Below are 16340 nucleotides of genomic sequence, written 5' to 3' on the forward strand. Positions count from 1 at the left end.
TCAGATCTTGTACTAGAGTAAAAGTAGAAGTACTCAGATCTTGTAATTCAGTGTGCGAAAAAGTACACGTCCCACCGTCCGGGACGTGTTATTTACAATATCGGACAAGTAGATATTTCAATTGACTTGTCCGGCGGACAAGTGACGTTTTTCGCCCTGATTTATTGATAAATTCAGTTTACAGAAGGCAGAACTCATTCGCAAATTGTCAGTGTCCGCCATTGTTTGTTTAGAAATGTTAGTTTCGGTTCTGCTTGTCGATTCCTAAGGGAATGCATCTCGCCGCTTTCTGTACAGTTAGGGCGGGGCAGCGCTGGAAGTGTAGCACAGTGGCAGGGTTGGGAAGCAAAACTCTGTTCCGAGTAGAACAAATAACAATTGTCCGGTACCCGGGATTAATAAGAGTTGTGAGGATAGGAGGCGAGGCCGAGCCCCGCGGACCACAGCTCTCTCTCTATGCTCCGGATCAGCTGTTCGCTGCATGGTGCAGCTCAGCGTCTCTCTCTCTTTCTACACACAGCGGATCCGCTGCCCGTTTAACAGCCTCTTCTTTTTCAAACTTTCTGATGTTCTTTCTCTAACACGTAATGAAGGTTATTAAGCGTTTTAGCTCATGTGTTGTTAATATTGACCGCCATTTCCTTTATGAAGTGAAGCAGCCTCCCTGTGTCCTCGCGCTGTCCTCACATCCCCGGACCCCCAGACTCGGAGGAGCAAAGGGATGTCAGTGTTGTTTATGAAGCAGGGTATAGAAAGTACATTATTGAAATGAAAATACTATTTATTTACTTTTACAAACAGTGAGCAGCTGGGCAGCTGCAGCATGTAATACACATGCGTAAGGACATGTGTAAGCGTGCAAGCGTCTTTGAGTTGTAGAAAAGCGAATAATTAATTATTACTTATTATTATAAGCTATTATTATTAGCCTATTATCGTTATATTTAAGGCCTAGCGCTTTTCTACATAGGCAGGTATCAGGCAGGTTGCAGTGTAACATCAGAGGAGACTGGGCCAATTGTACATTCTCAAACTGCACCACTTAGAACTAACTAAACAATGCAGAGATTATTTTTATATAATTGTATTCAATAACCATAATAAATTAAACAGTATGAAGTGATTTGTAAATAGGAATACAGATTTGACTTAATGTTTTCATAAATATATTTTTCTCCCACTTTATCATGGGACTTATTTTTACCCTCTCAAAGAACCGAAAATAACCAGAATCGAAAAGCAGAACCGGAATTGTTCGAATCCAAACGATACCCAACCCTATGTGTGAAAATGTAAAATACGATGGCGAAGAAGAAGATTCCAGTGGCCCCAATTTTTGTCCATTCTGGACAAGTGAAAAATGTATTCGGACAAGTAAATTGCCAAACTCACTTGTCCATGGACAAGTACTCTCTAAAAACTTTTTCTCACACTGTAATTGAGTAAAAGTAGAAGTACTCAGATCTTGTACTCAGTAAAAGTAGAAGTACTCAGATCTTGTACTTGAGTAAAAGTAGAAGTACTCAGATCTTGTTCTTGAGTAAAAGTAGAAGTACTCAGATCTTGTACTTGAGTAAAAGTAGAAGTACTCAGGTCTTGTACTTGAGTAAAAGTAAAAGTACTCACATCTTGTACTTGAGTAGAAGTACTCAGATCTTGTACTTGAGTAAAAGTAGAAGTACTCAGATCTTGTACTCAGTAAAAGTAGAAGTACTCAGATCTTGTACTTGAGTAAAAGTAGAAGTACTCAGATCTTGTTCTTGAGTAAAAGTAGAAGTACCAGAGTGTAGGAATACTCTGTTACAGTAAAAGTCCTGCATTCAAAATGTTCCTCAAGTAAAAGTAGAAAAGTATTCTCATCAAAATATAGTGAAAGACAGTAAAAGTAGTCATTGTTTGATTGGTCCATTTCAGAATAATATATATGATATGTTTTATAATGATTGATCATGAAAGTGTTCTCAAAGCTGGTAAAGGTGCAGCTAGTCTGAATGACTTTGTATACTGCAGGGTAGCTGGTGGATTTACTCCAGGTGGAACTAAAGTCTGATTCAACACTTGATTAGATTTCACATCATTCATCCAGATCTGTGAAGTGACTAAAGGTATTAAATACATGTAGTGGAGTACAAGTACACCATGTACCTCTGAACTGTAGTGGAGAGGAGGACTCCCTCTACATCTGGGGAGGATCCTCAGGTACACGGATGTTAACGGGCAGTCGTCGGGTAGAAAAACCAGGCGGCACCAAACCGTTGAGACAGGAAACCGGCCCTGGGTCAAGATGCACAGAAAGTGGGAAGTTAGTTTTTACGAAGGATAAGAGGTGCCACGTGTACACAGAGGATTTAATCAGAAATAAGAGGATTATAGCAAATGTTTACGCACTTTGAACAGATCACTGATGAAAAGGCACATGTAGAAATAATTAACACCAAACTCCTCCTGGGAAATAATTGATAAGATCATTTGCCTATATAATTATACATTTCATTTATAGAGCGATTTTTAAAAAGGTACTAAAAGACTATTTGAATGGTACAAAATCATAAAAGTAGAAGTACTCAGGTCTTGTACTTGAGTAAAAGTAGAAGTACTCAGATCTTGTACTTGAGTAAAAGTACTCAGATCTTGTACTTGAGTAAAAGTAGAAGTACTCAGATCTTGTACTTGAGTAAAAGTAGAAGTACTCAGATCTTGTACTTGAGTAAAAGTAGAAGTACTCAGGTCTTGTACTTGAGTAAAAGTACTCAGATCTTGTACTTGAGTAAAAGTAGAAGTACTCAGATCTTGTAGAGTAAAAGTAGAAGTACTCAGATCTTGTACTTGAGTAAAAGTAGAAGTACTCAGATCTTGTACTTGAGTAAAAGTAGAAGTACCAGAGTGTAGGAATATTCTGTTACAGTAAAAGTCCTGCATTCAAAATGTTCCTCAAGTAAAAGTAGAAAAGTATTCTCATCAAAATATAGTGAAAGACAGTAAAAGTAGTGATTGTGCAGATTGGTCCATTTCAGAATAATATGATATGTTTTATAATGATTGATCATGCACATCCACATCTGTAAAGTAACTAAAGGTATTAAATACATGTAGTGGAGTAAAAGTACACCATGTACCTCTGAACTGTAGTGGAGTAGAAGTACAAAGTACCTCTACATTGTACTTGAGTACAGTACTTGAGTACATGTACCTATTAACTTTAAACCTCTGTTCATTAGAGAGGTATTTTCCTGACAGTGTTCAGATCAGTTTCTCTGGAGAGGAAGGGTGTGGCTTTAGTTTCAAAACCACCGAGACCGAAACACGGATGAAAACCTACAGTGAAACCCGGCAGGACTCAGGGCTCAGACTGAACATAAATGTACCCTTAGCTCTGAAAAGTGGTTATTGTTTCTTTAAAAAAAGTCGCGTAGCTAGGACTTCTAAGATGTTAGCATTAGCCAAATAGGCTAACTAACATTACTGGGTGTTAGCTTGGAATAAGAGTAAGAAGCACACAGTTAGTATTTAACTAAGTAACGGAGGCTTAGGAGATAGAATAATGATGTGTGACAAACGTTAACTACATTTAAATATACATATATGTTATAAATAACATCGCAAGTTAGCATTAAAGCTAGTTAGCACCCAACCTAGCATTACAGTTAGCATCAAGCTGAACTCACAAATGTGTTTTTAAAATGTGTTTTATTTAAAATGTGTATTTAATAAGATAGTTGTGTTTCCGTTGATAAACTACGACACATGTGAAAGCGTGTGACAGATGAAGGGATATTTACGTATCTTAACCATAAATCGTGTTGTTTGTAACTCGTTATTTAGAGATTAGCTGACGTTAGCTTCTCAAAAAACACTAAACTAGCTCCTAAGCTAAAGCTGTTTTACTCACAAACATGATTAATGCGACAGTGAAGTCAGGAGGAGTTTGTCCTCGTGAACAGGAAGATGTTAGCGGACTAATTATGGAACTAATTAAGTTTCCCAGCTGGATGATTAGCTGTTAAAAAGCTAATTTGTTTCTCGGTAAAAAAGCTTCACCTACCGTGTTCTGTCTCCGCTGCTAAATCTCACTGTGGAGGAAGAGCAATGATTGGACCCGGCTCAGCCAATCACAGCAGTTTATGAACATCAGGCTCAGCCAATGAGAGCAGCTATTGTGGTCCAGGCTCAGCCAATCAGTGTGCTAAAACAACTTTTTTTTTATTGTTATTTGTATTTATTCATATTTTTTATTCATATTTATATATTTTTGTAATCTTTTTCATTCTGATTTGTTTTGTTTAGATATCAAAATGTTTGCATGGAAATAACACCTCCCTATTTATTATTTATGTGATTTAAACTCTTGGCCACCGATGAATTAACAGATACTAATTATCATAAATGTTTACTAGGGCCCATGAAGGTTTCTCATTTCTCGAATTCCCCTCCTCGACTCCCCGACTCCTATCTTTGAATCCTATCCTCGTGTCTTAGTCCCGCCCACAGGAGATGCGAGCGGAGGAGTCGAGGAGGGGAACCGAGGAGAGAGGAGTCGAGGAGTCAAGGAGGGGAACCGAGGAGCTGAGGAGGGGTAATTACTGAAATGAGAACGGGCCGAGATGTTTGGAAAGATAATTAAAGTGTTGTTCTCTTATAACTCTTGTTTACGAGGACATCTAGTGGTTTTATTTCTCTGTATTTAACCCAGCAGTTATATAAACGCTGTTTTCATGTGGAAGTTAATTAAATATTGAAGTCATAAATTATCACGCCTCATGATATGAAGAAAAATTGTTTAAATATTTTAGAAATTACTAATATATATTTTAATTAGGCACAATTACGTCACTGTATCACATAGTAGTCCGGCAGTGGCTCAGTCAGTAGGGGCTTGGACTGTGAGCCGTAGGGTCGCCGGTTCAAGTCCCCGAAAAGACCTAAATATGGAGTGTGGACTGCTACTTGGAGAGGTCCCAGTTCACCTCCTGCCCTGCCGTGGTGCCCTTGAGCAAGGCACCGGACACCCCCCTTCCCCACATGGCTCCCTGTACAACAGCTGCCCACTGCTCCTGGTACTAGACTCCTGGTACTAGATTCCTGAGGTACTAGATTCCTGAGGTGCTAGACTCCTGGTAATAGACTCCTGGTACTAGACTCCTGGTACTAGATTCCCGGTGCTAGACTCCCGGTACTAGCCTCCCGGTACTAGACTCCAGGTGGTACTAGACTCCTGGTGCTAGACTCCTGGTGCTAGACTCCTGGTACTGGATTCCTGAGGTGCTAGACTCCTGGTACTAGACTCCTGGTCCTAGACTCCTGGTACTGGATTCCTGAGGTGCTAGACTCCTGGTACTAGACTCCTGGTACTAGACTCCTGGTGCTAGACTCCTGTTACTAAACTCCTGGTGCTAGACTCCCGGTACTAGATTCCCGGTGCTAGACTCCCGGTACTAGACTCCGGGTACTAGACTCCAGGTGGTGCTAGACTCCTGGTGCTAGACTCCTGGTGCTAGACTCCTGGTACTGGATTCCTGAGGTGCTAGACTCCCGGTGCTAGACTCCTGGTACTAGACTCCTGGTACTAGATTCCTGGTATTAGACTCCTGGTACTAGACTCCTAGTTCTAGACTCCTGGTACTAGACTCCCGGTACTAGATTCCTGAGGTGCTAGACTCCTGGTACTTGACTCCTGGTACTAGACTCCTGCTGCTAGACTCCTGGTACTAGACTCCTGGTACTAGATTCCTGAGGTGCTAGACTTCTGGTACTAGACTCCTGAGGTGCTAGACTCCATGTACTTGACTCCTGGTACTAGACTCCTGCTTCTAGACTCCTGGTACTTGACTCCTGCTGCTAGACTCCTGTTGCTAGGATGGGTTAAATGCAGAGAACACATTTCACTGTGTGCTCTGCATTTGAGACCATTAAAGAGAGTTTAATCAGAATTGAATGATTACAACATTATTTATTTCCTTGCTGAGAGAGCAGCACGATAATCATGATTGCTGACATAAAATAAAATAAATAAAAACAATAATTTGAACTTTTTAGACATCTTAAGACACCCAGAGGCATTAAAGAAAAGATGGCTTAATATTAAAGGGGACCTATCATGCAAAATATTCTTCTTCATGTCTCTTCTACATCAACATGTAATGAGCTGATCAGATTTTGGCCACTCGATGATGTCATAACGATGTTTTATCTTGTGTAACCATTAGCCAATCAGCAACCAAGGTAACCCCCCCCCCCCACCTTATCACCTGAATCTCCTCCTAGAGCACCATTGAGTTCTTTGTAACCAAATGTCTCTCAGAGGGGCGTGGGGAGGGGCTCCTTATTTTCATCTAAAGTAACAGACAGAGAATCAGCACTTTGGAAACAGGGCTGAAACAGAGGGGATTATGGGTAATGCTGCAATGATCTGTTTGGTGTTTCAGCCAATCAGAGACAGGCTCTGGATATATCTGAGACCTGTGATACATTGATGAAGAACGTAAAACAAATGTAAGAACGTATTAAAGTGAAAAGAGGAGACATGTCCATAGAACAAAAGGCTTTATTCCACAATATAAACCTGTAACATCTCCAGCTAACAACCCCCACAGTATCCTACACCTTCATCATCATCATCATAATCAGCATCATCATCATCATCATCAGCATCATCATGTGAAGCGCCGTCAAAGCGGAGATCAAGCCATAAAAGTCCGTTCAGACGAGACGAGTTATTGCTCAGATAAATAAAAGCTACTCTACAAAAAGAGGGGTAATAATATTAAGATAGTAAACACGGGGTCTCAAAAAGATCCTTTTTTTTTTGGGGTGAAAACGTGTGATTTCTGTCGGCTCTGTTTAACATGCAGGATAATACCCCCCCCCCCCCTCCCATCCCCTCCCACCCCCCACCCACGCCAAGTTTCCTTTACTCCCATGCAGCACACTTCAATTTATTTTTTTAAAGACAACCACAAACAGTTGATAGGAAGAAGGAAATATATATAATATTTATATATGTAAAAATACAAAAAAATAACTAAACATTATAATTCTGGACAACAAGTCAAAGAGGAGATAGCACCGTTGTTACAAAAGGGAGGACAGACTGAGGAGGTGTGTGCGTGTGTGTGTGTGTGTGTGTGTGTGTGCGTGTGTGTGTGTGTGGCTATGACTTCATTTCCTGGAGTGTGTGTTGCTCCGTGAACACCTCACACAGATGTAATCCTCCTTCTCCGCAGTTTCCGCCGTCACGCCGACACACACCTGATGGAACCACTGGTTACAGCTGCCGTCACACTGCACCCAGTCCACCTGCACACACACACACACACACACACACACACACACACACACACACACACACACACACACACACACACACACACACACACACACACACACACACACACACACACACACACACACACACACACACACACACACACACACACACACACACACACACACACACACACACACACACACACACACACAGCGCATTACAACAGTCCTTCAGACATTTCTATTTCTGTATAAATACTGCTATATTTTATATATTTGTTATTATTTGTATTATATTTTTTCTTAAAAATTCTATCTGTGTTTTTAAATCTTGTTTTACTTTTATGTATGCACCATGACATCAAGTCAAATTCCTCGTCACTAAAACAGACGGTAGTGAGTAGGGCTAGTAACAAAAAACCTCCCCTATAATGTGATCCCATTCACTATCTCTCTATACGTTGCCCCCCCTCAATGGACCAATCCGTGACCAAAGACCCCCTGCTCTATACGTTACCCCCCCTCAATGGACCAATCCGTGACCAAAGACCCCCTGCTCTATACGTTACCCCCCCTCAATGGACCAATCCGTGACCAAAGACCCCCTGCTCTATACGTTACCCCCCCTCAATGGACCAATCCGTGACCAAAGACCCCCTGCTCTACACGTTACCCCACCTCAATGGACCAATCCGTGACCAAAGACCCCCTGCTCTACACGTTACCCCCCCTCAATGGACCAATCCGTGACCAAAGACCCCCTGCTCTACGTTACCCCCCCTCAATGGACCAATTCGTGACCAAAGACCCCCTGCTCTATACGTTACCCCCCCTCAATGGACCAATTCGTGACCAAAGACCCCCTGCTCTACACGTTACCCCCCCTCAATGGACCAATCCGTGACCAAAGACCCCCTGCTCTATACATTACCCCCCCTCAATGGACCAATTCGTGACCAAAGACCCCCTGCTCTACACGTCACCCCCCTCACCTCGTCTCCCTCCGGCAGCTGGCAGCTCTCTGCGGGACAGACGGCCATCTCCTCCTCGGAGTCGGACTGGGAGAAGTCAGATCGAGGGGAGGAGGAAGTGGAGGCCGGACGCTTCCTGTTGGTCTTCTGGCGTTTGTGGGCCGGCTTCTTGTTCTTCAGACGCCGCTCCGACTCCAGAGCCTCCAGGTCCAAGAGCCGCTTCGCCTTCTTCTCCGAGCCCAGCAGGGAGTCCCTCGCTGCAACGTCCTGAAAACACAGAGCACAGGCATATTTAAAACATGTCTCTGAAGTGTCCTGCTCCAAACCCCAAACAGGTCCTTGTAGCCCCCCCCCCCCTCTCTCTTCCAGCTGTTACTAAGGACATGTCTCTGAAGTGTCCTGCTCCAAACCCCAAACAGGTCCTTGTAGCCCCCCCCCTCTCTCTTCCAGCTGTTACTAAGGACATGTCTCTGAAGTGTCCTGCTCCAAACCCCAAACAGGTCCTTGTAGCCCCCCCCCTCTCTCTTCCAGCTGTTACTAAGGACATGTCTCTGAAGTGTCCTGCTCCAAACCCCAAACAGATCCTTGTAGCCCCCCCCCCCTCTCTCTTCCAGCTGTTACTAAGGACATGTCTCTGAAGTGTCCTGCTCCAAACCCCAAACAGGTCCTTGTAGCCCCCCCCCTCTCTCTCTTCCAGCTGTTACTAAGGACATGTCTCTGAAGTGTCCTGCTCCAAACCCCAAACAGATCCTTGTAGCCCCCCCCCCTCTCTCTTCCAGCTGTTACTAAGGACATGTCTCTGAAGTGTCCTGCTCCAAACCCCAAACAGGTCCTTGTAGCCCCCCCCCCCTCTCTCTTCCAGCTGTTACTAAGGACATGTCTCTGAAGTGTCCTGCTCCAAACCCCAAACAGATCCTTGTAGCCCCCCCCCCTCTCTCTTCCAGCTGTTACTAAGGACATGTCTCTGAAGTGTCCTGCTCCAAACCCCAAACAGGTCCTTGTAGCCCCCCCCCTCTCTTCCAGCTGTTACTAAGGACATGTCTCTGAAGTGTCCTGCTCCAAACCCCAAACAGGTCCTTGTAGCCCCCCCCCCTCTCTCTTCCAGCTGTTACTAAGGACATGTCTCTGAAGTGTCCTGCTCCAAACCCCAAACAGATCCTTGTAGCCCCCCCCCTCTCTTCCAGCTGTTACTAAGGACATGTCTCTGAAGTGTCCTGCTCCAAACCCCAAACAGATCCTTGTAGCCCCCCCCTCTCTTCCAGCTGTTACTAAGGTCATGTCTCTGAAGTGTCCTGCTCCAAACCCCAAACAGATCCTTGTAGCCCCCCCCTCTCTTCCAGCTGTTACTAAGGACATGTCTCTGAAGTGTCCTGCTCCAAACCCCAAACAGGTCCTTGTAGCCCCCCCCCCTCTCTTCCAGCTGTTACTAAGGACATGTCTCTGAAGTGTCCTGCTCCAAACCCCAAACAGATCCTTGTAGCCCCCCCCCCTCTCTTCCAGCTGTTACTAAGGACATGTCTCTGAAGTGTCCTGCTCCAAACCCCAAACAGATCCTTGTAGCCCCCCCCCCTCTCTTCCAGCTGTTACTAAGGACATGTCTCTGAAGTGTCCTGCTCCAAACCCCAAACAGATCCTTGTAGCCCCCCCCCTCTCTTCCAGCTGTTACTAAGGTCATGTCTCTGAAGTGTCCTGCTCCAAACCCCAAACAGATCCTTGTAGCCCCCCCCCTCTCTTCCAGCTGTTACTAAGGACATGTCTCTGAAGTGTCCTGCTCCAAACCCCAAACAGGTCCTTGTAGCCCCCCCCCTCTCTCTTCCAGCTGTTACTAAGGACATGTCTCTGAAGTGTCCTGCTCCAAACCCCAAACAGATCCTTGTAGCCCCCCCCCCCTCTCTCTTCCAGCTGTTACTAAGGACATGTCTCTGAAGTGTCCTGCTCCAAACCCCAAACAGGTCCTTGTAGCCCCCCCCCTCTCTCTCTTCCAGCTGTTACTAAGGACATGTCTCTGAAGTGTCCTGCTCCAAACCCCAAACAGATCCTTGTAGCCCCCCCCCCTCTCTCTTCCAGCTGTTACTAAGGACATGTCTCTGAAGTGTCCTGCTCCAAACCCCAAACAGGTCCTTGTAGCCCCCCCCCCCTCTCTCTTCCAGCTGTTACTAAGGACATGTCTCTGAAGTGTCCTGCTCCAAACCCCAAACAGATCCTTGTAGCCCCCCCCCCTCTCTCTTCCAGCTGTTACTAAGGACATGTCTCTGAAGTGTCCTGCTCCAAACCCCAAACAGGTCCTTGTAGCCCCCCCCCTCTCTTCCAGCTGTTACTAAGGACATGTCTCTGAAGTGTCCTGCTCCAAACCCCAAACAGGTCCTTGTAGCCCCCCCCCCTCTCTCTTCCAGCTGTTACTAAGGACATGTCTCTGAAGTGTCCTGCTCCAAACCCCAAACAGATCCTTGTAGCCCCCCCCCTCTCTTCCAGCTGTTACTAAGGACATGTCTCTGAAGTGTCCTGCTCCAAACCCCAAACAGATCCTTGTAGCCCCCCCCTCTCTTCCAGCTGTTACTAAGGTCATGTCTCTGAAGTGTCCTGCTCCAAACCCCAAACAGATCCTTGTAGCCCCCCCCTCTCTTCCAGCTGTTACTAAGGACATGTCTCTGAAGTGTCCTGCTCCAAACCCCAAACAGGTCCTTGTAGCCCCCCCCCCTCTCTTCCAGCTGTTACTAAGGACATGTCTCTGAAGTGTCCTGCTCCAAACCCCAAACAGATCCTTGTAGCCCCCCCCCCTCTCTTCCAGCTGTTACTAAGGACATGTCTCTGAAGTGTCCTGCTCCAAACCCCAAACAGATCCTTGTAGCCCCCCCCCCTCTCTTCCAGCTGTTACTAAGGACATGTCTCTGAAGTGTCCTGCTCCAAACCCCAAACAGATCCTTGTAGCCCCCCCCCTCTCTTCCAGCTGTTACTAAGGTCATGTCTCTGAAGTGTCCTGCTCCAAACCCCAAACAGATCCTTGTAGCCCCCCCCCTCTCTTCCAGCTGTTACTAAGGACATGTCTCTGAAGTGTCCTGCTCCAAACCCCAAACAGGTCCTTGTAGCCCCCCCCCCTCTCTTCCAGCTGTTACTAAGGACATGTCTCTGAAGTGTCCTGCTCCAAACCCCAAACAGATCCTTGTAGCCCCCCCCCCTCTCTTCCAGCTGTTACTAAGGACATGTCTCTGAAGTGTCCTGCTCCAAACCCCAAACAGATCCTTGTAGCCCCCCCCCCCTCTCTTCCAGCTGTTACTAAGGACATGTCTCTGAAGTGTCCTGCTCCAAACCCCAAACAGATCCTTGTAGCCCCCCCCCTCTCTTCCAGCTGTTACTAAGGTCATGTCTCTGAAGTGTCCTGCTCCAAACCCCAAACAGATCCTTGTAGCCCCCCCCCTCTCTTCCAGCTGTTACTAAGGACATGTCTCTGAAGTGTCCTGCTCCAAACCCCAAACAGATCCTTGTAGCCCCCCCCTCTCTTCCAGCTGTTACTAAGAACATGTCTCTGAAGTGTCCTGCTCCAAACAGATCCTTGTAGCCCCCCCCCTCTCTTCCAGCTGTTACTAAGGACATGTCTCTGAAGTGTCCTGCTCCAAACCCCAAATAGATCATTGTAGCCCCCCCCCCTCTCTTCCAGCTGTTACTAAGGACATGTCTCTGAAGTGTCCTGCTCCAAACCCCAAACAGATCCTTGTAGCCCCCCCCCTCTCTTCCAGCTGTTACTAAGGACATGTCTCTGAAGTGTCCTGCTCCAAACCCCAAACAGATCCTTGTAGCCCCCCCCCCTCTCTTCCAGCTGTTACTAAGGACATGTCTCTGAAGTGTCCTGCTCCAAACCCCAAATAGATCATTGTAGCCCCCCCCCCTCTCTTCCAGCTGTTACTAAGGACATGTCTCTGAAGTGTCCTGCTCCAAACCCCAAATAGATCATTGTAGCCCCCCCCCCTCTCTCTCAGCTGTTACTAAGGACATGTCTCTGAAGTGTCCTGCTCCAAACCCCAAACAGATCCTTGTACCCCCCCCCTCTCTTCCAGCTGTTACTAAGGACATGTCTCTGAAGTGTCCTGCTCCAAACCCCAAACAGATCCTTGTAGCCCCCCCCCCCTCTCTTCCAGCTGTTACTAAGGACATGTCTCTGAAGTGTCCTGCTCCTAACCCCAAACAGATCCTTGTAGCCCCCCCCCCTCTCTTCCAGCTGTTACTAAGGACATGTCTCTGAAGTGTCCTGCTCCAAACCCCAAACAGATCCTTGTAGCCCCCCCCCCTCTCTTCCAGCTGTTACTAAGGACATGTCTCTGAAGTGTCCTGCTCCAAACCCCAAACAGATCCTTGTAGCCCCCCCCCCTCTCTTCCAGCTGTTACTAAGGACATGTCTCTGAAGTGTCCTGCTCCAAACCCCAAACAGATCCTTGTAGCCCCCCCCTCTCTTCCAGCTGTTACTAAGGACATGTCTCTGAAGTGTCCTGCTCCAAACCCCAAACAGATCCTTGTAGCCCCCCCCCCTCTCTCTTCCAGCTGTTACTAAGGACATGTCTCTGAAGTGTCCTGCTCCAAACCCCAAACAGATCCTTGTAGTTCTCCACACACACTCTCTCCAGCACAGGTTAGCTCTGAGTGTTAGCATGCTAATGTAAACACAGAGCATATTACTTCCAGAACACGTCTCATTGTTTCTGACAGCAACGTTTCTGATTGGCCCGTGGGTGTAAAGCCCGCCCACATTTCCTGACACTTTGTGAGTCTCCCGACACAGCGGGGACACATATTTATGTATAAGAGACATAACAAATGGCATTTTGCATGATAGGAGACCTTTAACCAACGTTTTAGAGAGAGGCCCAAACACTAATATAATATTTACAAAATATGTGTGTGTGTACCTGGCTGGGAGTGTTTTCCTGAGAGTGAAAGTGTGTGTGCGTGTCGGTGCTCTGAGGGGGAGGCGTGAGGCGGTCCGTGCTGCTCGCTCGGTCCAGTAAGACGTGGAAGAGTTTCTGCACCTCGGGGAGGGAAACCTGCAGCAGCAGCCCCTCGACCATCAGCTCCTCCAGCTCCACACTCAGGTCTGAAACACAGAAAAAACACATGTTCACCTCAAGCGGCAAACTCTGGGGAAGAGCCGGGACGCCAATGCGGAAGTGCCTCAAACTGCAGTTCATCGAGTGGCCAGTAGGAGCAGTCTGCAGAAGGGAGCAATTTCCATAGACCCCAATGTTACAATGCCCAACTTTACAGCAGAATTAAACATGTTTACATCGTGGTTCAAAAAACCATATTCTCTGTATAGTTAGATCCCCCCTTCATGAATATGGATTGGGGGGGTGAATTTTTTCTCAAGTCATCTGTTTAATTAATATTAAGCCTTAAAGCTTTTGCATAAATTAGGGCGTGGTCACTTTGATGGACATGTACATGCCTCACTGTCAGCTAACAGCAACTTGTCCACTCTGCTAGGCTACAACCATAGAGGCTACAACGTTATTTAGTTGTAGTACAGTACTTGACCCTTTAGCTTTAGCCGTGTTCGTGGTGATTGTGCCTTTTGGGGAATATTGTTACAAATACCAGACAATTAAAATGTTGTGTAGTGCGCTTGAATGTACTAACAGAACTTCCAAGAAGTCTAAAATTATAATATTATACATGTCCCGTTCGCAGGTATTTGTGAGTTTGGTAGCTTAGCTTGTTACTTATTAGCCAGCTAAGGACGTAACCCTTTATACATATACATTTTAGTTTATGATTCAGCCTTGGGTACATAGCCGTGGGAACATGTTTCAAATGGGGGGTGCTGTGGGGATGACACCAGGGCTGGTTCTGACCAATGTGCTGCCCTATAAGGCAATATTTTAGCTGGCAATGAAAAACCTCTACAAAAGACCACGACACTGCAAAAAGAGAAACATAGTGACATGGTGGACAGCTTATATAACAAGGCTTCAAATTTATTATATATTATAACATGTTTTAATTGGAGGGGTGGACTTCACATCCTCTAGGGGGGGTCCGGGGGCACCCCCCCTGGAAGATTTTTTTAACATTTTAAAGTAAAATGCTTCAATTTGGTGCACTTTGAGCGCCCAATTAGAGACTGATCTAGGGGGTACAACTCTAAACACCCATATGAAAAAGATCGGTTTGCATTTTATCAATCAAATAAGCAGGTATGTGAACATTTCCAATAACCTACCATAGCCAATAACAAATAGATGTAACTTATTTTATTTGTGTTGTTCATTCATATCTTATTTTACAAGTTAATATTTAATTATGTATATTTTTAAATCTCTCCAATTTTAAACGATATTTTTGGTTTACTGTCCTATAGTATACATTGGAATGATTTCAAACCTGTTTTTATTTATCCTAATAATTATAAAGGTGTGCCTTGGAAATATTTGTTTACATAAATTGTGATCAAAACGTTTGAGACCCACTGAGACAACTTAGACTAAAGTGAACTATCTAAGCCCTCAGAGTCCTTTACCTCACTGAGCATCTCAGTCTGACAGGAGAGGACTCTCCCTCCACATTATTGTAGAAACAGCTTCTTATATCCGTTAGCGCAGCAGAAGCTAACAACAATCCCCGCCGGTACCGCGGTATCCCCTCTCTCTATCTCTCTCACTTTGGCTGTGAGCTGCGGGCGCCTGCTAAGCCAACATCCCCCACTTCATCACTTACAGCGCCCATCGTACAGGGCAAATGGAAAATGTAACCGGGGAAAAGGGTGTTATCTTTACTTAATTATGAATGTTGTTACATCAAGGCTGAAAATTCGTTTTTTTTTTATTATATCTTGTGGAAGTGCAGATCCCCTGTCCTCCACCAGGGTGTGCTGCAGCACCCTCAGCACCCCTACTTCCCACGGCCCTGCTTGGGTAAGACTTTTATAGTCTATGGCTATGACGCCCATAATGCTAAACGGGAGCAAATGTTAATAGGGGACCCAATTATCCCAGTGGTGGCCACCGGAGCTAACGGAGCCGCAGGGGGCTAGCTCCATCCGGCGGCCCGGAGCTAGCCCAGTGCGGCTCCGTTAGGTGCGGGGCCAGGCGGTGGAGGCTAATGTAGGGCTATAAAGGAACTACAGCACGGTCACATGACTTCACGTCACCACCGCTAAGCTAAAGGTGGCTAATGTTGGGCTATAAAGGAACTACAGCACGGTCACATGACTTCACGTCACCACCGCTAAGCTAAAGGTGGCTAATGTTGGGCTATAAAGGAACTACAGCACGGTCACATGACTTCACGTCACCACCGCTAAGCTAAAGGTGGCTAATGTTGGGCTATAAAGGAACTACAGCACGGTCACATGACTTCACGTCACCACCACTAAGCTAAAGGAGGCTAATGTTGGGCTATAAAGGAACTACAGCAAGGTCACATGACTTCACGTCACCACCGCTAAGCTAAAGGAGGCTAATGTTGGGCTATAAAGGAACTACAGCACGGTCACATGACTTCACGTCACCACCGCTAAGCTAAAGGTGGCTAATGTTGGGCTATAAAAGAACTACAGCACGGTCACATGACTTCACGTCACCACCGCTAAGCTAAAGGAGGCTAATGTTGGGCTATAAAGGAACTACAGCACGGTCACATGACTTCACGTCACAACCGCTAAGCTAAAGGCTAATGTTGGGCTATAAAGGAACTACAGCACGGTCACATGACTTCACGTCACCACCGCTAAGCTAAAAGAGGCTAATGTTGGGCTATAAAGGAACTACAGCACGGTCACATGACTTCACGTCACCACCGCTAAGCTAAAGGAGGCTAATGTTGGGCTATAAAGGAACTACAGCACGGTCACATGACTTCACGTCACCACCGCTAAGCTAAAGGCGGCTAATGTTGGGCTATAAAGGAACTACAGCACGGTCACATGACTTCACGTCACCACCGCTAAGCCAAAGGTGGCTAATGTTGGGCTATAAAGGAACTACAGCACGGTCACATGACTTCACGTCACCACCGCTAAGCTAAAGGAGGCTAATGTTGGGCTATAAAGGAACTACAGCACGGTCACATGACTTCACGTCACCACCGCTAAGCTAAAGGAGGCTAATGTTGGGCTATAAA

General features: G+C 45.8%; 2 protein-coding genes across 4 annotated transcripts in view; both read right to left on the minus strand.

The window, feature by feature from the left end:
* LOC307035669 (ras-related protein Rap-1A) overlaps positions 1-4197 on the minus strand; it is a 17604-nt gene extending 13407 nt beyond the window's left edge. The window contains exons 1-2 of one of the 2 annotated variants that reach the window (XM_079675293.1): positions 4043-4197; positions 2146-2274 (exon numbers count right to left, since the gene is read on the minus strand). The gene's annotated coding sequence lies outside the window, so the exon portion shown is untranslated. The other variant, XM_079675294.1, reaches the window with a different exon arrangement.
* A 2326-nt stretch (positions 4198-6523) lies between these two features.
* Positions 6524-16340, minus strand: part of kdm5bb (lysine demethylase 5Bb) — a 47249-nt gene continuing 37432 nt past the window's right edge. For both annotated transcript variants that reach the window (XM_079675169.1, XM_079675170.1), the window contains 3 exons: positions 13133-13317; positions 8256-8501; positions 6524-7293 (listed from right to left, as the gene is read on the minus strand). In XM_079675169.1, the coding sequence (XP_079531295.1) occupies positions 7156-7293; positions 8256-8501; positions 13133-13317 (569 nt within the window). In that variant the 3' untranslated portion in view covers positions 6524-7155. The remainder of the gene's footprint in view (positions 7294-8255; positions 8502-13132; positions 13318-16340) is intronic.

The sequence above is a fragment of the Notothenia rossii genome, assembly GCF_949606895.1.
Source record: "Notothenia rossii genome assembly, chromosome: 4".
Taxonomy (NCBI): Eukaryota; Metazoa; Chordata; class Actinopteri; order Perciformes; family Nototheniidae; genus Notothenia; species Notothenia rossii.